The sequence below is a fragment of the Schistocerca nitens genome, chromosome 8 (assembly GCF_023898315.1).
Source record: "Schistocerca nitens isolate TAMUIC-IGC-003100 chromosome 8, iqSchNite1.1, whole genome shotgun sequence".
In the NCBI taxonomy this organism is placed as follows: domain Eukaryota; kingdom Metazoa; phylum Arthropoda; class Insecta; order Orthoptera; family Acrididae; genus Schistocerca; species Schistocerca nitens.
This window is the reverse complement of record NC_064621.1, coordinates 635,254,540-635,280,236: the sequence shown is the minus strand read 5'-3', so window position 1 is coordinate 635,280,236 and position 25,697 is coordinate 635,254,540. Positions and strand designations below refer to the sequence as shown.

At 40.4% G+C, this 25,697-nt stretch overlaps 1 protein-coding gene across 2 annotated transcripts in view; it reads right to left on the bottom strand.

Annotated features, from left to right (window-relative positions):
- Window positions 1–25,697, bottom strand: part of LOC126199331 (nonsense-mediated mRNA decay factor SMG5) — a 305,533-nt gene that overhangs the window by 192,776 nt on the left and 87,060 nt on the right. For both annotated transcript variants that reach the window (XM_049936180.1, XM_049936181.1), the window contains 5 exons: window positions 21,998–22,205; window positions 18,594–18,822; window positions 14,265–14,534; window positions 2,459–2,583; window positions 1,862–2,312 (listed from right to left, as the gene is read on the bottom strand). In XM_049936180.1, coding sequence (XP_049792137.1) covers window positions 1,862–2,312; window positions 2,459–2,583; window positions 14,265–14,534; window positions 18,594–18,822; window positions 21,998–22,205 — 1,283 coding nt within the window. The remainder of the gene's footprint in view (window positions 1–1,861; window positions 2,313–2,458; window positions 2,584–14,264; window positions 14,535–18,593; window positions 18,823–21,997; window positions 22,206–25,697) is intronic.

Below are 25,697 nucleotides of genomic sequence, written 5' to 3'. Positions count from 1 at the left end.
ATATCTACACAATGCACAGTTAACTACTCTTTTACACTTGACCTACAGTTTCTCAACACGCTCCTGCCCTGAGATAAAAGTCTCAAGTTCTTCACTGAGATATGTCACCACTGCTTCTTTGTCTAGTTTACCAATCATATAAATATTTCTGCTTGTTGTACTTGTTCTTTTTACTCTGGTAATCATTGTTGCTACAAATTCCTTATGGCCACTGATAGCAGCTTTGATGCGGACATCTTTAAAGACATCAGGTCTATTTGTTGCCATTACATTTAATATATATCAATCATGAGCAGGATTTCAAGCCATACGATCTAGGCAGCTTCCACAGAAGGCCGTAAGTAATGCTTCACAGGTTGTCTTGTTACACTCATCAAAACTGTAATAATTCCATTTGTTGCCACATGATTGAAGTTCCCTCTGATATTTACATTACGACTGGGGAACTTACTTACAAGTGAACTGATGTTCTCTCTGAAGTTTTCGGTTACATCAGGAAGTGAGTCTTGTGGTCGATAAAAGGATCCAATTATAATTTTATGCCCATCCCTGATGCTCAGTCTTGCCCAAACAACCTCGCTTGTAGCTTCAGTTTCAGATTTGAGTTCCTTGTCACTGCAACAAATACACTACCTCAGTTCCCCATCATTTGTACATACGCTTAAATTTTTTCCCAAATATCTCACTGTTGTCCACTTTGGGATTTAACCATCATTCTGTAATACTATTATGTGAGATTCACTGCTTTTTTAGAAGCACTTCAAACTCTGACACTTCGGAAGTTCACCATTGGTAGTTTAATACTGTCACCTGTGGCGTGGGGGGACATTTCTTTGGGTCTTACACTGATAGTTCCATGTCCCATGTCTACCACAGCATCGTTATGTGGACTGGATGGATAGTCATGGTTTGAATTTTTGCACTGAGACCAAGAGGAGTAAAGTGCTGTGCCAAGATCACATAAAGCTGTGTTATGTAAGAGCTATACTGTTTTAAAACTGATTATCAATTCTTACAGAAAGGGAATTCACCAACCACGAGGATACAAGTACTGTACAGTGGTATGTGTCTTTGTGTATAGATTATCTGAGTGGTTGGTTGGCTTGCGGGAGGGGACAGAACAGCTAGGTCATCGGTCCCATCGGGTTAGGAAAGGGTGGAGAAGGATATCAGCCTTGACCTTTCAAAGAAACCATACCGGTTGCCTGAAGTGATTTAGGGAAACCAGAGAAAGTGTAAATCAGGATGGCCAGACGTGGGTTTGAACCATCGTCCTCCCGAATGCGAGTCCAGTGCGCTAACCACTGCATCACCTCGCTTGGTGTATGCAGGACAGCATAATTACTTGGAGGAAAACTTTAAAATTATAAAATAAGAGGGATGTTCATGTCCGGCGCCACAGTCGGCTAAACTACATAATGTATACTAGCTGTATAGTGTGCCGCCTCATCATAATACATTCGATTGCCTATAAATTATAATCTGAAACTCAAAATAAAAATCAAGATATGAATGAGGAGTATTATAGAAGTCAGTAATTCACCTGGGTAGCGCACAATTTTGATATGTGTATACCTAGTGTGTTGAAAGTGTCATGCCTTACTGCTAGAGGTACACATACTTAGAATATTTACATCATGAAACATCACATGACTGACATGAGGGGGGGGGGGGGGCGACCACATCCATATCAATTAAGATGTTGTTTGAATATAAAGACTGCAGAGACAGTACCTCCTCTATACTACACAAAAGAAGTTCATACGCTGTGAGACCAAAAATTTCACTGTCTTAGTTTATGAGCTTTCCTGTGTGTTGTTATGTGGAAATAGAATCACGAATGACAAGAACATAAGCTCACCTGCACTGAGCCTGACAGGGTCAATGCGTAGCAAGTTGAGCAAAGTGACCAAGCGTGTCAGTAAGGTCCTGGGCCGAGTTTTACCACATGCCTGTAGCGTCTCCACATTGGATTCAGACTTCAGCCAGTCAGCCAAGACTTGTACGGCTTCAAGCAGCCGACCTTCACCGACCATAAGCTCCAAGACGTCGGCAGGTTCCAGAGCTCTTTCAGTTACCCCACTGCCAATTCCTTCACCGACTCCATTCTGCAACTGTTGCCCAGTTGTTGCACTTGGTTGTTCAGCAGACACCTTTTTGTCATCCAGCTTATTGTTGTTGTTATTTTGTTCGTTTTTCTGCAGATGTTTTTCATTTGTAACATCCGAGTGCAAACTGACATTTCCAGGCTTTCCTAGGCACTGTTCTTGCGTCTGGGGCAAACCGTTAACTTTAGCTTCAATTGTACCCACCTGAAAAAAGTTTGAATGTTCATACATAAAAAAAAAAAATATTATATGATTTACAAGAGAGAGTTCACATCAACAAGCACACATTGCTATTTAATCACGGATTTCATTATACAAAAGAAACTGCATTGTCGTAAACAGTTTCACACCTGAGTACTACTGGATGTTTCATCAGATTCATCTTCTTCTTCCTCAGAGCTCAGCACAATAGGTTCTTCACCTTCTGAGTTTGCTTCATCAGAGCTGGAAGATAGTGGATAGAAAAATTCTCCTCCTGAAAGAAAACACAAGTAATATTTCATTTGAAGAACATATATACTAGTTAAAAGCAAAAACTCTAAAAATATTTTGCCGATATGCATATATATCAAGTAATCGTAAAGCAAATATTACAATAATGGAAAACCTATGAGAGAGAACAAATAACAGTTTAATAACATATGACATCTCAAAACTTTCCTTATTTCTTTCATTCTTCAGAAAGGAATATTTACTATACTGCCGAGTCTGTGGACATTCACTGATTGAGCAAATGCTTACATGGAGGAAGGAAATTCCTGCAACCTGTAGCTACCTAAGTACTAAGGTCCCAAGATCCAACCAATGGACTGGATGAGGCATACACTGCTAATGAGGCACAGATCGGTAACGGGCTACACACTGCTAACAGTACGTACACCAACAGTGCATACCCCACCAATAGTTCATACACTGCCTCCACAACAACAGATCAGGAATACAGTTTAAACTCTATATAGTCACACAAAAGCACACACCCCAACTTCCACAGGAACAAATTGAATTTATCGGACACAAAGGAATCGCAGACATTGGGGGTAACTGGCCACCGATTTAAATCGATGGGGTAAGTCGACAACTTGTGCCGGACCGGGATTCGAACCCGGGACTCCTGCTTACTAGGCTGATGCTTTGACCACTATGCCATACGGACACGGAGGTCACTGCAACTGCACGGAATGCCCTAGCATGCCTCCTGCCAGGCCAAGATTCTCAACTCCATACACTACTAATGTGGTGCCCTTTCACTGTTATCCCCATTAGTAATGTGTCTGGATGGCTTACTGGTCAGAGCATCCGCCTAGTAAACAAGAGATCCCAGTTCAAATCCTAGTCTGGCACCAACAGTCCCCACTGATTTAAATCAATGCTCACTCCCAACCAATGTCTGCAGTTTCTTTGTCTTAAATCATAGTAGCTGTTGGATCAAAATGGTGTCTATTCTGTTGGACATGCCCAAAAGGGTAGACACCACATACACGGAATTTACTGTCCTCAATTAAGCCTCGGCAATGTGACCTCTCAGGTTTTCTTCGTGCGACTGATTATCACACAGTAGTTTAGGGTGTTCAGCTGTGTTGTGGATTCCACTTTATACATAGCATTTTGACAACAGACGCAGTCGTCTTGTTCGGGAGCTGCACACTGTGCCATTCTGTATACTCGTGGCCTGAACTGCGCTGTGTACTACTGTTGGTGTAGTGTTGCTATCTGTAACGGAGCTTGACAACAGCGTCCACTATGCTCTTTGATGCTCACCTGTTTTTCAGAGGCCATATTGTTATTCCTTTAAAAGTACACTCTCTCAGCACTTTCCAGCTCTGGAGGATGAGACATCTGGCAAAATCTCAATGTATTGATAATGAGACCTCAAACCTTGTTTAAATTTAAACATCTGTCCTGGTTTATTAGGGTTTTCCAACATCTGTATTTTGATGGACTCCTTAATTACAACACCAAATAAACTTTATGTCTACACAATGATAAAATATATTTCAGTTTATGACTATGCTCTAGGCAGTATTCAGCAACAGTTGATTTGCTCAGTTGTAGTCAGGTGTATCACCGATGTTCTAATAGTTTGCCCCACAAACAACATGCTGCACTTGTATGTAACATGGTACGCAACTGGCTTTCATAGACTTAGATCATCTTTAAGATTAAAAAAAAAAATTGCTTTACTACACTCTTCAGGCATGTTCTCAAATCAACTTATTTTCTCTTTGAGGGAAAATATTATGAACAAATTGATGGCAAGGCTATGGGTAATCTGTTGTCGTATGTTGTGGCAAATCTGTAAACCTGGAAGCTTTTGAGATAAACACACTGGAATCTGCCACTTCAAGCCAACATGTTTCTACTGATATGTTGATGACACATTTGTGATGAGGTCACATAAGACAGAAAAAACACGAAAAGTCCCTGGAATAACTTGGAAAAGAGGGCCAGCTACTTTTCCCTGGCATATTAGTTAAGAGAAGAAGTACAGGTCTACAGTTCACAGTGTATACTAAAAACCCACGCACACTGACATCTATCTCAATGCTTCAAAGTTTCACCATCGGCCTCAAAAAATTTTGTTTTTAAAGATTCTGTCTCACTGTCAGATGAGAAGAGCCTCACTGAAGAATCAACTATGAATGGTGTTTCAAAGGAATGGTACCCAGATTGACAAACCGAGTGAGCATTGATTTTGAAATTAACAATGTCCAAGGCAAACTCGACTCACAACCAAAATATCACCTTTCAATCTAACCTAGATTCTTAACCAAAATAACATATTTCAACCTTACCTAAACCTTTGGTTGTGCTACAGACCAGGCTGTCAACATAAACATCACTCACAAAATTATAAAAATAATACTGCATAAATATTGTAATGCCAAAGTTTAAATTGCAATACTGGCCAACTGCGAAATGAATTTCAGAGTTATGGATGACAAAGTAGTTTCGATCAACAAGACAATGGCATGCAAAGAAAGGAGAAGTATAGCCCACTGCTTAGATTTAATACTAATCATCAACCATACTGAAAATCCATTGCAGGAGACAGAGAACAGAATCAACTGCCCGAACATGCCAGGAGCAACAATCATAATCCACAAGACCATGCAACAGTAAACTAAATAAAGGTTTGCAAATGGCCCATTCCGAAACTAATATTATGGGAAACAAGTCAGAAATCACAATGAATGTCACTAAATACAATCATATGATAGAAGTTAGAGAAGACCCAATAGAGAGAGAGGAAGAAGACACTGATAGACATTTTAATGCTCACTTTTGAAGTGGAGATATGTAGAATACGTATAGATGCCTCAGTTCAATGGTAGTCAACCTGGTCACTACTGCCCACTAGAGGACATTCCAGATTTCATGGTGGGTGGCATGTGGTGGGGTTTTCAAAACATTTTCATTATGTTTTCATAAAATTTTCACATTAAGTATTTGATACACGATAATAATAAAAATAATAATAATAATAATTGAGGCACTAAAGTGGGTGAAAGATAAAAAAATGACTACTTCTGCCTTAGTGGATTCAGTGAGCGAGGCAAGAGCTATCTCAGAAGATTTATTTTTGCGAATTAATAATCTGGTTGCCTTCCCAACATTTCCTGTTAATGGTGTGCATATTGTCAGTGTTGTAGATAATCAAAGAAAACCCGTCAAGGTCAGGTGCTAGTCAAATTTAGAATTCAGATGAATACAAGCCGAGCATGTTGATTGCTGGATCTCTTAATGTTTGATTAGTTCTTGGTATTGATTGGTTGACAGAGATAAAGAGGAAGGTGGACTTTGAAGAGAACTGTTTGCCTGCGAGGTTACATAGTGGAGAGAAGAGAGTATTCAGTGGCAAAGATAAAAGGGGCACTGCACATATGAACATGATGTTAATGCATTTTCTAGAGGAGGAAACTCCAGTTTTAAGTGATCCTGGAGAAGATACTGAACTATGAGAGGGTAATGGTGATGAGGACGCTCTGGCTAATATTTAAAACAAGGCTCAGCTGCTAGAAGCTGAACAGAAAGAACTGACTGAAATATTAAGATGCTACACCAATATATTTTCAAAAATGCATAGTTTGCATCTGCAAAATTAATTTCAAGGATCATGAAACATTTTTCAGGAAATCTTACGGAATACCTTCTGCTAAGAGAGTAGCAGTCACTAAAGAAATAAAAAAGACATTAGACAATCACATAACTGATCACTCAGCTAGTGAGTATTCTAATCTCAACAACATAACAACAAAGAAGAATGGCAAAGCGTGTATAATCATCGGGGCTCATGGAGTGAAAGTTTATCGATGTAAAATACTTAAGCAGCATCAATCTGCCGAGTAATTACTAGCAACAATTGTTAGAAGAGGACAGCACAAAGTGCACAGCCTTTTTACATAACGGAAGATGCTACCATTTAAAGAGAATATCTTTTGTTCCTTCAATATCTGAAGCAGTCTTTATGAAATCACTGGATGAAGTTCTGAAAGAAGAATTACTGAAGTGAGTAAGTCTCTACATAGACAATATTCTAATTAGCACTACTTCATGGGAAGAACACTCAGACATTCAAGGTATATTCAGACTACGTATTATTATATATCTCCCGCACTCAACCAGGTGTTCCATGAGTCATATCTTTGTAGAAGACCCAGAGTAAAATACGCATGACCGTACCTTTATCCATCACCACTAATTCTAACTTTATCGCTGGCATTTCCTATCCCGAAATGGTAAGACTGCATGTGGAAGCAGGCATGTGATTTACTAATTTTTTTGTAATTACTACACAGATCTATGGACGTGAGGATGAATCAAGAGTCTACAAGTGTGAACAGACACCACCATGTGGCCAAAGGCATACTGGTAAATGTTGTTCAGTATAGTGGTCTTTGTTAGTGAACTCTCCCCTAATTACTGACAACCAGATTCCCCCACACACATGAACACCACCATTTCTCAACTATGACAGTGGTATCTCCTTTCAACAAACTCTTCGAGTACACAATTATCATTAGTCCTATTTCTACTGCACCTATATTCCAGCCTCCTATATAACCTCTCCTGCACTAACATCCTAATCACACTAGCCCAGGTACTTTTTTTCCTCTACCCTAGATTAAAACCACTACTTAATGCAGAAGACTAGGATGGGGACAATTAGTGGCATATGCTGTTCAATTACTGTTACATTAAGTGAATAGTACAGTAAATTATTTTATACAGATACCCTAATTTTGAAACACACTATATGATAAAAAAATTAAGCACCCATAAGATATGAACAGATGTTAATTTAACCTCACATGTAAATAACTGTAGAACTGCAATTCTCTTTGACACATTGGACGGCCACCAAAGCGCATTAGTGTTGTTCCTGTTTAGTGGTGTTACAAAGCCTGGTAGGGGTTATGTGGGGTGTAAATAGCATCACATACGGTGTGGTCACTGTCAACGACACAGAGACATGTCCTCATGTGATACAGTGTTATTCGCACCTGACAGAGATGGATATGGGTCTCATTGTGGGTACCCATTTGGCCAGTTGGTTAAATTGTACAATATACAGATTTGCGAGACATTTGGATGTGTCAGTGGCCCATTGTTGGATTGCATGGAAACATGAGGAGCAAGGTTCTGGTCTACCACGTCTGACCACCACAGAGAAGATCACTGTATTGTGTACAGGGGATATGCAAAATAATGCAAATAGTGGTAGAAATGGAATGGATGTGTTTGACAGTCAACAATGCAGGTAAGGCACATGTCACACTGGACTGTGCGTGTTTAGTATGGATTAGACATCAGTGCAGGTTGTTCACCAGTAACGCACACTTCCTATTTGCATTCAGAGGCTGAGGTTGCCATGCAATGAAAGACCTAACAGAGTTTCAAAAAGTGCAGATTGTGGAGGCCCGATTAGCTGGAGCATCAGTAACCAAGGCAGCCAACATACTGAACGTTTCAAGAGCAAATGTTTCAACAGTCGTGACAGCCTACACAAAACATGGAAAGACATCATTGTGTAAATGTAATAGTGGGAGCAAATCAAAACTATATGACAGAGATCGCCGTATGCTAACACAAATTGTTTCAAAACAACACAAAACTATGGTGGCTAAAGTGACTGAAGAAACATATTCGAGATCCCACACTATCAACACTGTCTGCCGAGGACTCCATAAAGCGAATATTCATGGACGAACTGCTATACCAAAAACATTAGTGATGACAACCAATCCAAAGAAGTGTAAAACATGGTACCAGGAGCATAAATCCTCGATGGCTGAACAATGGAAATACGTCATATGGTCCAACAAGTCAACGCTTTTATTTCCAACATTAGGCCAGGTTTATGTCTGGAGAACGCCAAAAGAAGCCTATAATCATGATTGATTCCAACAGTTAGGCACGGAGGTGGAAGTGTGATGCTGTGGGCAGCCATATGATGGTATTCTGTGGTCCCATCATTACTCTCAAAAGCCGAGTTAAAGCCAACAATTATGTTAACATTTTAAGTAATCAGGCGCGCCCAATGACGCGAACATTGTTCCCAACAATGACGCCATATTTCATTCACACAGCCAGCACAGTACAATCATTGTACGAGGAGTATGCAACTGAACTGCACGTCTTCTTCGGCCAGCACAGTCCCCGAACTTGAATATTATCAAACCCTTGGGGATGGTACTGGAGCACAGACTCCAAAGTAGATTTCTGCCTCCCTCATGACTGCAGGAGTTAGAAGAGGTTCTGATCGAAGAGTGGCATAACATTCCACTGGAGACTATACAATTATTGTACGCCAGTATTCCAAGAAGAATTGCAGCTGTATTACGGCCAAATGGGAGTCCAACCCCTTTTTAATAAACCACTCCCAGGTAGGTACAGGTGTTCATATTATTTTGCCTATCCCCCGTGCATGTGCACCAAGTACATCACAACCACTCACATCTGCACATGCCATCCAAGAACAAGTACCAGAGTCCCTGCAACATTCTGTGTCATCCCCTGCCACTGGTGACCAGTGAACTTTTGTCAACGCATAGACTGCCTGTTAACACCATAACACAAACGGCCACATACGGTGTGCTGCCGTGAACACAAAGCATGGGCTGATGAATGGTGCCACACAGCATTAGAGTAGGGCAGTGACCTAAGGAGAGGCACAGCAGTGTCACCTTGCCATCATTATATGGGGATCCACTGGGTGTGGCACAATGGTACATCAAGGACATCCTGAATCTTCATGTGTTGCCTCTCACGTGACAGTATCAGCGTGGCATGTTTCAACAAGTCAACGCTCATCCACACAAGACATGTGTCTCTATAAACTGTCTACCTGATGTTGAGATACTCTTGTGGACAGCAAGATCCCCAGATGACGTGAGAGACAAGTGCAGACATCATCAACTCCATATCAGTGCACGTATCCAGGATATCAATGCCCAGTTACAACAACTGTGGGACAGCTTGCATCAGGAGAGACAAGACAGCTTTATTACATCCTTTCCTTACATGAATCAGTGCCCCCATACAGGCGACAGGGAGTGTAATACCATACCGATAAATAGGCTCATACTGCAAAGTTCTTTGTAAATTTGAGTCGATTTTCTAATCAATGCAACAACATTACAAATCCTTTCAAACCGTGGAGTTTCATTTCACTTCCTCCTTTCCTTCTGGATGCCTCACCTTTTTTTTTTTTTAGGGCAGTGTAGTAATGTATTCTGCCAAAATGAACCACACAAAGCAGCAAAACACAACTGGTAAGAAAACAGCAGCGGTATCAAACTAATGAGCGCCAAGAGCTGTATGAAAAGTAGAGAGTAACTAACAGAATATGGTGAAATACATATAGACTAGTAAACTGGACAGACAACTGATGGGAAACACAGTTGTGATGATATGTGCATCGTAATACACAATCAAAAAAAGTTTTGCACCACCTCGGTTCTGAGAGTTCCGGAACCTGTACAGAAAATTGGAAGAGACATTAACATGAACATCATTTCTGCCCTTTTTATTTTCATGAAAACCACACATTACATGTTGTACCACCATACAGCAAGACCTTCAGAGGTGGTGGTCCAGATTGCTGTACACACCGGTACCTCTAATACCCAGCAGGCACGTCCTCTCGCATTGCTGCATGCTTGTATTCATCATGGCATACTATCTACAAGTTCATCAAGGCACTCTTGGTCCAGATTGCCCCACTCCTCAACGGAGATTCAGCGTAGATCCCTCACAGTGGTTGGTGGGTCTCATCGTCCATAAACAGCCCTTTTCAATCTATCCCAGGCATGTTCATACGGTTCATGTCTGGAGAACATGCTGGCCACTCTCGTCAAGCGATGTCGTTATCCTGAAGGAGGTCATTCACAAGATGTGCACGATGGGGGTGCGAATTGTCGTCCGTGAAGACTAATGCCTCACCAATATGCTGCCGATATGGTTGCACTATCGGTCGGAAGATGTCATTCATGTATTGTACAGCTGTTAAGGCACCTTCCATGACCACCAGCGGCATACGTCAGCCCCACATAATGCCACCCCAAACAGCAGGGAACCTAAATCTTGCTCCACTCGCTGGACAGTGTGTCTAGGGTGTTCAGCCTGACCGGGTTGCCCACTTGTACTGCACTGCATGGTGGCGTGGTTGCAAAGATGGAATGGACCTTGCCATGAAAGTTGGGAGTGAAGTTGCGTATCATGCAGTCAACTGCACACAGTTTGAGTCGTAACATGACGTCCTGTGGCTGCACAAAAAACATTATTCAACACGGTGGTGTTGCTGTCAGGGTTCCTCCGAGCCATAATCTGTAGGTAGTGGTCATCCACTGCAATAGTAGCCCTTGGGCGGCCTGAGTGAGGTATGTCATTGACAGTTCCTGTTGCTCTGTATCTCCTCCATCTCCGAACAACATCGGTTTGGTTCAATCCGAAACACCTGGACACTTCCCTTGTTGAGAGCCTTCTAGGCACAAAGTAACAATGCAGACGTGGTTGAATCACGGTATTGACCATCTAGGCATGGTTGAATTGCAGACAACGCAAGCCATGTACCTCCTTCCTGGTGGAATCTACATGATTACTCTGCAATTTACATTTACATGCTTGGCAGAGGGTTCATCGAACCACAATCATACTATCTCCGTACCATTCCACTCCCGAACAGCGCACGGGAAAAACGAACACCTAAACCTTTCTGTTCGAGCTCTGATTTCTCTTATATTATTTTGATGATCATTCCTATCTATGTAGGTAGGGCTCAACAAAATATTTTCGCATTCGGAAGAGAAAGTTGGTGACTGAAATTTCGTAAATAGATCTCGCCGCGACGAAAAACGTCTTTGCTGTAATGACTTCCATCCCAACTCGCGTATCATATCTGCTACACTCTCTCCCCTATTGCGTGATAATACAAAACGAGCTGCCCTTTTTTGCACCCTTTCAATGTCCTCTGTCAATCCCACCCGGTAAGGATCCCACACCGCGCAGCAATATTCTTACAGAGGACAAACGAGTGTAGTGTAAGCTGTCTCTTTAGTGGACTTGTTGCATCTTCTAAGTGTCCCGCCAATGAAACGCAACCTTTGGCTCGCCTTCCCCACAATATTATCTATGTGGTCTTTCCAACTGAAGTTGTTCGTAATTTTTACACCCAGGTACTTAGTTGAATTGACAGCCTTGAGAATTGTACTATTTATCGAGTAATCGAATTCCAACGGATTTCTTTTGGAACTCATGTGGATCACCTCACACTTTTCGTTATTTAGCGTCAACTGTCACCTGCCACACCATACAGCAATCTTTTCTAAATCACTTTGCAACTGATACCGCTCTTCGGATGACCTTACTAGACGGTAAATTACAGCATCATCTGCGAACAACCTAAGAGAACTGCTCAGATTGTCACCCAGGTCATTTATATAGATCAGGAACAGCAGAGGTCCCAGGATGCTTCCCTGGGGAACACCTGATATCACTTCAGTTTTACTCACTGATTTGCCGTCTATTACTACAAACTGCGACCTTCCTGACAGGAAATCACGAATCCAGTCTCACAACTGAGACGGTACCCCATAGGCCCGCAGCTTGATTAGAGGTCGCTTGTGAGGAACGGTGTCAAAAGCCTTCCGGAAATCCAGAAAAACAGAATCAACCTGAGATCCCCTGTCGATAGAGGCCATTACTTCGTGCAAATAAAGAGCTAGCTGAGTTGCACAAGAACGATGTTTTCTGAAACCATGCTGATTACATATCAATGGATCGTTCCCTTCGAGGTGATTCACAATGTTTGAATACAGTATATGCTCCAAAACCCTACTGCAAACCAACGTCAATGATATAGGTCTGTAGTTCGATGGATTACTCCTACTACCCTTCTTAAAACACTGATGCGACCTGCGCAATTTTCCAATCTGTAGGTACAGATCTATCTGTGAGCGAGCGGTTGTATATGATTGCTAAGTAGGGAGCTATTGTATCAGTGTAATCTGAAAGGAACCTAATCAGTATACAATCTGGACCTGAAGACTTGCCCGTATCAAGCGATTTGAGTTGCTTTGCAACCCCTAAGGTATCTACTTCTAAGAAACTCATGCTAGTAGCTGCTCGTGTTTCAAATTCTGGAATATTCCATTCGTCTTCCCTGGTTAAGGAATTTCGGAGAACTGCGTTCAATAACTCCGCTTTAGCGGCACAGTCGTCGGTAACAGTACCATTGGCACTGCGCAGCGAAGGCATTGACTGCGTCTTGCCGCTTGTGTACTTTACATATGACCAGAATTTCTTCGGATTTTCTACCAAATTTCGAGACAATGTTTCGTTGTGGAACCTATTAAAGGCATCTCGCATTGAAGTCTGTGCCAAATTTCGCGCGTCTGTAAATTTTAGCCAATCTTTGGGATTTCGCGTTCTTCTGAACTTCGCATGCTTTTTACATTGCCTCTGCAACAGCGTTCAGACCTGTTTTGTGTACCATGGGGGATCAGTTCCATCTCTTACCAATTTATGAGGTATGAATCTCTCAATTGCTGTTGCTACTATATCTTTGAATTTGAGCCACATCTTGTCTACATTTGCATTTGCATAGTCAGTTCGGAAGGAATGGAGATTGTCTCTTAGGAAGGCTTCTAGTGAAACTTTATCCGCTTTTTTAAATAAAATTATTTTGCGTTAGCCTAGCTACAATGACCTTGTGATCACTAATCCCTGTATCAGTCACGATGCTCTCTATTAGGTCTGGATTGTTTGTGGCTAAGAGGATGACGAACTGATCAGTCGTCCGACCCCCTCCGTCTACGCTACTCGTGCATGGTTGTTGACATCTTTAGGCAGGTTTAGTGACATCTCTGAACAGTCAAGGGGACTGTGTCTGTGATACAATATCCACAATCAACATCTATCTTCAGGAGTTCTGGGAACTGGAGTGATGCAGAACTTTTTTGATGTGTGTAATACAGACACAAACAGCTGACTTTAATATCAAGTTTCAGGTGGAACTGTGTTTAAGGGAATTTATAACTTAATGGTCATACACAGTCCCACATGGTATATATATGTAAGATATCAAGAACACTTACTGAGAATGTATGCCTGTCATCAAAAATGAGTTTTTTTTATTAAATTTACTGAATGACTAACAGTGGGATATTAAATTAAAAATGCTTCAAAAAAGAAATATTATTTACAAGGTCAATACTATTAATAGAAGCAAGAACAAAGCTTTTAGTCTTGAAGAAAAGAAACACAAAATTCTCAAAACACAACACTGTTAAAAAAAAAAAATGTTCTTTCTGGGGGCTTTGCTATGCACCCAATAAAGCTAAAAAATAAAGCCTTTAATTGTATATGTGGTAGTCTAACACCCACTGAAACCCATCATCTGCATATTCTTCAGTAATCCCAAGTTTTGAAGAACAAAAATACTTCAAACACTGAGCACCGCCAGGCTGGAGAAATCTGAAGTATCTTCACGATAGCATGTCTCTCAATGACAATGACTGGATATAGTCTCCACCACAAAGAAACAGTGACAGAACTAATGTAGCTCACATCTGCAAATGTGATAGCACACAAAAACAATGCTTATTCAGGAAATATTCCAAGGGACAGAGTCCACAACACATTTCTATTGTTTCTTACCATCACTAAGGTCAGAGTCTTCTGAATTCAGAGGTAAACGTCTACGTCGCCGTCGTAGTTTGGCAATATGTCGGCTGTATCCAGACTTTCTGCTGGCAGGTTGTACATCTCCATTTTCCTGAGCCTGTGATGATGGTAGTTGCTGATTTCCTGCCATTGCCAGGGGTAGGCTGAACACTGACTCCTTTATGTGAACCGCTACCTGTTCTACCAGCTGTGAGAATACAGCCAGTGTGAATGCCACCAGGTTTCCACACAAGGTCTGTGAATCTAGAAACAAGCATTCTGCCTTTATGCTCAATACAAACTGGCTTCAGTATTTTTATAAATAATATGACCAATAGGTAATAATAATAATAATAATAATAATAATGTGAACCTGCAAGCAAGTGTACCGTGAAAGACCTTGTGCTCGATACAAGCTAACCTGCATCTTTCTCGCAAATGATGCGACCAACAAGTGATATAATGTGATACATTATGATATAATGTGATACATTATCTTCACAGTGTCACTTGCATGAAACTTTAGATCTGCATGTTAATTACTGGTAATCAGTAAAAATCTATTCATACATGTAATTAGACTCAAATTACACAATAATGAAATTCTAGTGCACTAGCATCACACTTTTGATATGGTTAACCAATTAGTCATCATCAAGTAACTCTGCAATGCAACTGAGACTGTACAAATAATTTTTCCTTAAAATAGATACAGTTGTGGAATCTCTCACAGTAAAATGTCCTCCATTATCATGGTAACATAATGTTAAGATTAGATTATATTATATTTACTTTCATTCCAATTGATCCGAAGTGAAGTGGTCCTCCAGGATGTAGAACATGTCAGAAAAACAATAATACATGACAAATATTTACAACTAAAACAAATAAGCTACTGTACCTTCCACAGGTCCAAAGTGGAATGATCATCTTTTTTTTTTTTTTTATTTATTTATTTTTCAAACGAAGACTATATGAAAGGATCATTTTACAACACTCATTTACTAAGATCGCGTTAATGCACACAATTTAAAATTTTTAACACACACACACACACACAAAATCAGTTGGTTCAGTGAGAAATGCATCAATGGAATAGAAGCAGTTGGCCAACAGCTGAATTTCATTGGTTGTTAAGCTTTTTATGGCTGCTGGTAAGTTAATGAAAATGTGTGTTCCTGAATAATGCACACCTTTTTGTACAAGAGTAAGTGACTTTAAATCCTTGTGAAGATTATTCTTATTTCTACTACTGATTCCATGAACTGATCTGTTGGTTTGAAAAAGTGATATATTATTAATGACAAATTTCATTAAGGAATAAATATTTTGGGAAGCAGTAGTTAATATCCCTAGTTCTCTAAACAGGCCTCTGCAGGATGTTCTCGAGTTCACACCACATATAACTCTTACAGCATGTTTTTGTGCCCAGAAAACTTTAGCTTGGCTTGATGAATTGCCCCAAATAATAATCCCATATGACATTATGGAGTGAAAGTAAGCATAGTGTGCCAGCATCCCCAATGTCCGACAGAATTTGAATTGCAAACAGAGATTTGTTGAGATGCTTCAGCAGTTCTGTGGTGTGCTCCTCCCAGTTAAATTTATTATCAAGCTGTAATCCCAAGAATTTAACAATGTCCACTTCTTCTATCTGCTTGTCATCATATGCTAGGCATATACTTGTGGGACACTCCTTACAAGTTCTGAAGTGCATGTAGTGTTTTTTCAAAGTTTAGTGACAAAGAATTGGCTAGGAACTAATGATTAATGTCCACAAATATTTTATTAGCCAATCTATGAATACCCTTGATTTGCTATTTATTTCAATGTTTGTTATCATTGGCAAACAAAACAAACTTGGCATCTGGTAATGTTACTGATGAAAGGCCATTGACACACAATAAAAAGTAAGGGCCCTAAGATGGAACCTTGTGGGGCCCCACACGTAATTAGTTTCCAGTTGGATGATGCCTGACAGCTTAATACATGTTTTCCTAATAAAAGCGTTTGTTTTATGCCAGATATATAAGATTTGAACAATTTTGCAGCATTTCCTGTTACATATTGTAATTTACTTACAAAGGGTGTTCAAAAAGTTTTGCACAGTCATCTCTAATTTTTTTTTCAGGAGGAGAATGATTTTTTTTGTGAACATACTTGGAACATTTAGCTACACAATGAGCCTACTCAATGTAGCCTCCATCAGCTGTGACGCATCTGACCCAACATTCATTCCATGATATAAATGCACTCTGGTAAAATTCTGGAGATTGACTTTGACACCATTGCTTGACACAGGAAATAAGGTCTTTCTCACTATCAAATGTTTTACCACATAGGTGACCCTTCAGATGACCAAAGAGGTAAAAATCAGATGGAGCAAAGTCCAGGCTGTAGGGAGGATGAGGAACAAATTTTCCAACCCATTTTCCTGATTTTCTCCTGCGTCATAAGGGCTGTATGGGGTTTGGCATTGTCACGATGTAGTCTGATGAGCTGACCCTGAAGGTGGGGTTTTTGGGTCTTGATGGCACGTTGCAGCTCGTCCAGTGACAAATAATAATGGTCCCAGTTAATTGTGAAGCCAGGTTCCAAAAAGTCAATGAAAATGACACCACACTGATCCCAGAAGAAGGAGGCCATCACCTTTCGGCCTGCTCTTCGTGAAAGTCTTGGTTTCTTCTTCCGAGGGGAGCCCGGATTACGCCACTCCATGGATAGGGTTTTGCTCTCAGGTTCAGACAAAAACAACCATGTTTCATCTGGTTAATGACACTGTCAAAACACTGTTTCCACTCTTCAGTAAAGGTCTACACGAGTCCCCCGCACACATTTTTCCTCATTGTTTTTATTTCTCGTCAATAATCTAGGCACTCAACGTACACAGATATTTCAGTACGCTAGTGACTGTACCAGTGATGCCACACTACCCAATGACAAACAAGTCATTTCAGCAAGCTGCCGTGTCATCACACATCTGTCATTTTGGATGATTTGATCAATGATCTTCTTATTCACATCACTCACTGCCGTCAATGGTCTACCGCATCATGGATTGTCCAGCAACCACTGCTGGATACTGCTGCGATCCACTGTGTCCTCCCACAAACAGGGAGCAACTTCCTGTGAACATGCTCGAGTTCAATGGCTGCTTTACTACCTGCACTGCATGAATCCTTCCCCCAGCACCAGCTATTCTGAACTGTGTACGTAGGTTATCATTGCAACACACCTAATGCTTCCATAATCCTCCTAACGTCAATATCTACTAGATCACTAGACCCACATCTTCCACTCGACAGTCTCCCCTTCCTCTAAAGGATATGCCTGAAAGCTAACAAAGGTATCATTCTTCTTTGTGCACCAGTCGATGACTCAACATTTCTACTATCTGGTGAGTTGTCTCCTTTACTGTCAAATCATTTAGATTCTGTCGGAAATTTCCCTATCATGTTTATACTTAAACATTGGTTAACTCTAGTTTGGAACTTACTATTTGTAGCTAGGTATCCTCCATATTCTTAATATTCTTTATACTAATTTCTATGCCACAATACAGTGGACATACCTCATCTATCTGGTAGCAGAACGGCACTCAGGCTTTTGCTGGACTGTCCTTTACACTCCATTTATACTGTGGTGCTTGAGGCTTTCCTACTGTGATTCATGAAACATTTTTTTTTAAACCTGGAATGCAGCAGCAGTCCAGAAGCCAGCAAACTTGAGGCAATAAGCTATTTCCGAATTTGAAGATTTCAGAACCAGAACTTATTACATACCAAAGGCAAAAGCATCTTTGTCCCAAAGGATTGAAATTTATTATCTAACTGTGCTTGGTAATATGGGTTCCAATGACATATTCAGAACTGTGACCACTTTGGTCATTTACAACATTGTACCTCTACATTTTACAAACAGCAACAGAAAATTCTGAATTAAATACACTTCTAAGAATAGCGTAACATAAATTATCTTGCAGGAGGAATAATAAACTTTGCAGAAAATGTAAGCCGTTAATGGAACTTTCAGTTTGATTAATGAGGTGTGCAGAAAAATGTTACATGTATTAAACTAAATGTGCTTGTCTTACTCCTCTACTACCTAGACCGAAGGAACTGACAAACTGAGATTTCAAACACCAATCCACTACAACGAGTGTTCATGGTTTGCAACATCATGTACATTACATGTGCAAAATATCATTTGTTGCTTTTTATTTCTTGCTTGTATCAGTAAGTTTTTATTATACCTATCAAATCTCAGTTGTACCTATTAAATCTCAATTATTACTATAATACTAAGAGCAAAGTACATGCTTACCATTCACTTGCAATCTCGACACACATATCAGCAACATTGCTACCAACTGAAAAATGATGGTTTCTGACAAATGGTTCTGTTGTTGTTGGTCCTCACGGGGGTTGTTGCGTTTATCAGGTGTCTCATTTTTCTCATCTTCCTCCCCTTCTTCTGCAGACGTACAAGATTCTCCATCAGGAGACTGCTGAGATAGACATGCCTGAAGATCCACCAACGTCTGATGGCATAGCTAAAAGCAAAACAAACTTTCCTGATTGATGGCAATTGTTCTCAAATTAACAAAAGTTTATGAGAGAATTTTTAATGAATATGGTGATTGGCAGTGAACATATGTAATGTCTTGTCTACCTCATTTCACAAAATGAAAAAATAGGAAATGGGCTTATAAAGGAAAAGACCAATGTTTTTCCTAAAATAATCAAAGTGCAATTATCTAACACACACATCAGAATAAGGATCAATGAGTGTCTAAACATCAATGAGCTTCCTGAAAAATGTCCGAAGTGTTGTGATATCTCCCATCAGAGCAGCATTTTAATTTTGTTACATTTTTATCAGCTTTCTGTTAACATTTTAAAATATACTCAGATTCGGTAAGTCAATCAGAGTTTAACCAATTCATGGAGAATATTACGAAAGAGTGTGGTGTCTGTTCTTTCAGACACATCCACAGGAACACTGAAGGTGTGGGGGGGGAAGGAAAGAAACTCACGATGTCAATTGCATAGGGACTTTATGTGGAGTCAGTGGTGCTGAGTGAAAATGTGTGCCTGACCAAAATTTGAGCCTGGGATCTCTTGCTTACAGGCAGTTGTGTTAACCACTGCACCAGCTGAACATAATATTTATAGCAGTTGCACTGGACACAACTGGATACGTTTAAGATATCCAGAATCTCTCACCAAAACCTTTCAATGCAACAACTGGAAGAAAGAAGCAGAGAAAGAACAAACCACGACACTGTTTAGGAGAGACAGTCCCATTTACTGACGGTTCGAAAATATAGGAAGGTGCTGAGTCCAGTGCATGCAGAGTTCAGCCTACACTAGAGACAGCAATCTCTCTCTGTAAGCTCACCACTGTATTCCCGGTGGAAATATCTGCTATCAGAGTGTGTGCAGAGGAGAATTTACATAGTTATTACAAGAATTGTAGCATCTACATTTATTCAGACAGCCAAGCATATCTGAAATTTCTTATCAGTAACTGCAAAAAGATCAGAGATCATAGCAGAATTCCATGATGCCCATATGAGACTAGTGGAAAGCAACAGGTAAATATGCTGTGGGTCCTTGGTCACTCAGGAATTAATGCCAATGGACAAACTGACTGGCTGCCCAGGACAGGTGTGACAATCTCATTCACTGGACCAGAACCTGTCCTAATACTCACCAAGGAGCTAGTAAAATGAAAATTAAGTAGCTGGATCAGGAGGCAGCAAGTAGAATATTGCACAATAATCCAAACACAAAAATATGGCAAGCTAATGATACCAATGCCGTGACAAGTCCTGTAATCACGGACTTTACCAGGAGACAGATTAAACTCATGGTGGGACTAATGACTAGCCATGGGAACTTAAAAAAACACCTACATGCGATGGGTATTGAGAAATAAGCCCTAAATGTAGACTATGTTGTCAGAGGGATGAAATCACACCACACCAAATCCTCCAATGCAAAGTGCTGCCATTCAAAAGCCACACAACATTTGGGTCATAAAGTATGGAGGAAATCATGTCTAATAAGGCAGTAGAAAAGGGTCTCCTGTTACTTAGGGTACTGGTTGGCTTTAGCAGAATCACAGGGAGCGAAACCACACAATCAACTCAGTTTGGGTGCAGGCAATATTGAGCTAAGACCACTGTTGTTTTTGTCTCCCTTCACTAATCAAATCAACTCTTTTCTACCCTCGTCCTCATTACAAATGGGTCCATCTCACCTAGGGGTCAGAGTGACTGGCTCTTCCTTCTGAACCTTCACCTGCGTTTTCCTCTCTCTGTCCAAAAAAGGAGTAATTAATAGTTCCAAAAGCCCGAATAGTGTCATGTACTTTTACTTTTATATGTGTCTAGTTGTATTATTTAATACCTTGCCTCCTCAAGGTGAGTGTTGGCCAGCAAAGCTGTCTCATAATTTAAAACTTTTATGTACACAAACTTGCTGGCTGCTTCTCTATACACTATAAATAGACCACAATTAAATATATTTAGGTTAGCCTCAAAGGGAAATTTTAGAGTTGCACTGAAATAATGAAAGAATTTCAATAGAATGTGTTTTGACCTATCAAAAGTGATACTAACTAGTTGATAAATGCAATCTGTCACAGCTTCTTCTCATCTATAGCAGAATGTTGTTCACTTTCTATAAACCTGCATAATCTGATAACTTCATAAATATACAAGGCAATGCGTTGATGGATCTGAGTGGTGTTTACAATGTTTCCACTGTAATGTTATTTATACAATGGGACTTCAAAAAGTAAGTTAAACATCTCATCCCCACCTTGATCATTGTGCTACAAGAGTGGCACAGTGTCAAAAAACAGAACATATTCTGGATTTCCTGCATACACATTTCTGTTGTGGTACAGATAACAGATCATCACAGTGTGGGAGTGAAATGGTGTAGTAATTGGAAACATTCTCCAAGTTTGAAGTATGCGAGACAGTATGATTCTTGTGGCCAAAACATCTAAACTACACACATATTCACCGTAAAATTCTGGTGATGTATGGGTCAAATGTAATGTCACGTCCAGCTGGAGTGAAATGTTGCCAACAATTTGACCAAAGCTGCACAGACGTGGATGATGCTAATTGGGAAGAAAGGCCATTGACATCAACCTAAAGACAACAAAGTTCATACAATCAAAGAACTGATTTGCAGCAATTGCAAATTTTCTGATGATTACATTTGCACAGTGGTCCTTGAACGGCTCCATGACCAAGAGTGGATTTTTGTCAAGGAATTGCATGAATGGTCGAATGTTCTGACCACCGTATACAGCGACTTGGTGTCTGTGTTGTAAAAATAGTATCATGTATCGGTGTCACTTTGAAGTGTAGTGCAGCATTCAATAAAAGTAATTTGGCCTGCCATAATAATGCGTAACTTACTTTCTTTCTAAAGTCCCCTTATATACAGCACTGTACTTTATTTATGTTTTGCAACATCCTTTAACTTAAACAAAAACAAAGAGAAAAATTACAGCATCATGTGATGACAGTAAAAAAGGTTTAATAAAACAGAGAATAAGCCATCAGCAATAACAAAATGATACACAATAGCTGTACTGGCAACAGAAACAGTGCTTGTGGAAGTTCATAGAGTTACTTCATCAGTTAAGAGATATTGACTAATTGCTGTGAGATTATATAGTTCATAGTTAATTGAGAGACTAACCTGATGAATGTCAGGAACTGAATTTTTGTTGTAGAACCAAATATCAACAAGGAGAAGAAATCTGGATACAAACTGATGGACAATATCATTTGAAGATGGTTCTCCAGAAGGAATACAGTTTGCTTGTGCTTCCAACCATTTTGAGTTGCGATCAAATATTCGACGTAAGTTTCCATCAGCACCATCAAACGGCTGTTCACTTGTTATGCTTAAACCAGAGAAGGCACACAAATTATTATACCTTACACACATCTACACTATTGTTCAGAAGAAACAGAACACCTTGAATGACTAGAGACAGGACGTTCATATTCACAGAACATGGACATTAGTATGTTCTGCAGAAATAATTAGCATTTCGGTCACCTCGGTTCAGCACGTGTCCTGTCGCCTAGTAGGCACAGCGGCCACCACGGGCACTGACAACTTGTCCCATGCATGATGGCGTTGACACATATAAGGCACAAATGGCGTTCTGTGGTATAGCCATCCATGCTGCATTCATTTGTTGCCAAAGTTCATCTGTGGTGGTCGGTGTTGAGTCAAAGCGCTGCACCCGTCGTTCCACCATATCCCACACATTATTGACTAGCGATAAGTCTGGTGACTTGGCATGCCAGGGCAAAAAGGTGACATTCTGTGACACCAAGAAGGCATGTGTTTGTGCAGTAACATGTGATCGTGCATTGTCTTGATGAAAAATGGCTCTAGGGTGTTGAGCAGGAAGGGTGTTGCTGTGGGTCACAGGATGTCATTCACACTGGTCACAGTATCCTGGACACACACCAACTATGATTTTTGGTTATACCCAATAGCACCCCACTCCATAAGGTCCTGAACTGACACTGTATGTCTCGTGTGAATGCAGTCGCTGTGATGCCGCTCCCCCTGTCTGTGGCAAACCAAAATGCGGCCATCATTTTCAAACACACAGAACCTAGATTTGTCCAAAAACACTATCTGATGTTGTTCTTGTCCCCACAGACATTCTATAACTGCCGTCTAGCACGTTTCTGAACATTCGTCAAAGGTAGGTGGAGAAGGGGATGTAACCCATGCTGTAAAAAAAGGCGATGGACTGTCATTCCTGATAATGTACAATGTTTTGCACTATTCCACTGTTGTGCCAGAGCTGAGGAGGGTGCACATCTGTCCCCGCAATGCCATTTAGATGAGGTGTCGATCTTTTTGGGGGTCGGTCTGGGCGAAGCGACATGACCCATCTTGTCATGTTCTACGGCTTTATGGTCATTCAGAACACAACCACTGCACTGCTGTAACACTTTGTCCCACACAAGCAGCAATTTTCCAGTTGAATGCTCACATTCTTTCATGCCAATAATGCACACTCTTTCAAACTCACTGATCTGACTGAATTGTTCGTACATATGTCTGCACCACATCCTGTACGTCTGCTCAAGTCACAGTGATCCATTACCTTCGGTTTATAGTGACAACGAGAACCGCAGGCACATTTTACCAGTAGTTGGTGTTCCACCCCAACACTGACATGACTTTGAACCCACGAGCCAACATGGTTCAAATGCTAATTATTTCTGCAGAGCATACTAATGTACTTCTCCTGTGAATATGAACATTCTATCACTAGTCATTCAAGGTGTTGTGCTTTTTTTTTTTAACGTAAATTTAGTTAGACATCTCATATAACAAATAACACATAAAATATACAAATCAGAAATGGAATACTAAATGTTAACGGTCACATCATACTGAGAAAAAGAATAGGAAAGACAAAAAATGGTTCAAATGGCTCTGAGCACCATGGGACTCAACTGCTGTGGTCATAAGTCCCCTAGAACTTAGAACTACTTAAACCTAACTAACCTAAGGACATCACACACATCCATGCCCGAGGCAGGATTCGAACCTGCGACCGTAGCAGTCGCACGGTTCCGGACTGCGTGCCTAGAACCGCGAGACCACCGCGACCGGCAATAGGAAAGACAGAGATGTACAACTTTCAGTCTATCAATGAATGCTGCTGGACTAAATCTTGCAGTAGAGTGCCAATATTTTACACCATACAGCCCTACCAATATTAAATTAACTTTGGAAATAAGGTAATGGTCAACAATTAGTTGAATTCTGCAAAAAATGACATCACATTATGAGTTTTAAAGACTATTCTTCAATCACTTTTAATAGTCAATTTATAAATGAAATTTAAGCTAAATATAAATACACAAGGGTAAAATATTCCATCTTGGATGCACAAATATTTTTTACTCCACTTTAAGTTTATACACTGATATTTGACAGACATAAAATTTTCTTCTACTTCCAGAGAACAAGAAAGAGATAAATGGAAATAAAAAACAGGAGCATGAAAGAGGCACTAGCATAATTTGACTACTTCAAAGATTTACGGACCATACTTGTTAATTGCAAAACTTTTCTTGAATGCTACCAAATAAGGTGCAGACTGAAATGGGAAAAGAAGCTGTGCTGAGGGAACAAGCTCCACCTACCTCAAGCTATGATGATATTGTAAATGAGTTTTGTGCTGTATACCAAAAACCAATACGAACAAAAAATGACACAAGTAAGTAAAAAAATACTTAAAAGTTACATGCATGTGTCTTATTATGATGACTGTTTTCAAAAATGGTACTTATTGCTACAAATACCCTATCAGATCTCAAAGCAAACTACTAAATGGCTACTACAATAACCCCCCCCCCCCCCCACCGACACACACACACAAGACCACCACCACCACCGACGATGACGACTACAACCACCACCTTAAAAACTCAAAGTCTTCAAACATCCACTGATTTCAAAACTAACCAGCCCAATGAGCACGAAAAGTTCATGAAATGGTACAAATGATGCCTCTAGCACCAGGGCATTATACTGAGCAACACCACTGCAGAGGTTGCATTCTGCCAAGAATAGGCACCTGATGAGCGCTATGCTGGGTCCGCATCTATGGTAGCAGTTGCCAAAGTTTTGTTCAACATAAATCAGAAACACAGACTCAGAGTAAACATGATAGAAATGCTTCTAAAGTTTTGAGTCTCGTACGGAGGAAAATGGACAAACAATGAAGTTGACAAATGAGATCTCAAATGAGTCAGTATTGAAGACAACAGAAAAAGGAAAATCAAATCTGCTTCTGATCTGCAATCTAACTATATGCAGTATATCTAGAGCAGGATACATCTGCTGCTAACAGGAAACATGATGATACTCCACACTATGGGTGAATTAGAATTCATTACTGAATGATAGACGAATTTAGGATAAAGAGAGCAGGCGCTGAAGAAGAAAATCAAGCTTGACCAAGTTTTGTCCAAAAGTTCGGGAGTTTTCAAATTGTTTGTGTGTGTGTGTCTATGGCTCAATATCTTTACTGTACAGTGTGGTGTACCACTGTGCCCCAACCACTACCAGCCATGACATGAGGACGTACCCGATGGTTCTCCACACTTCGATGCTGCAAGTATCACCAATGCGCCTTTTCAAAACATTGGAAGAATGGAACCTCTCCTCTGGTTGCCACAATACTGACCGAAGATGGACTTTGGGGGTAGAGGAGAGCCACCATTCATAATTGACCACAATGCCATGCCATTCACCAGCTGTCCATGCTTTCTAGGCACAAAATCACTCAAAAACACAGCTGTTTGTGTTGTGGTATTAATGGCAGCCTATGCGTGGAATGGTAATTTCCTAG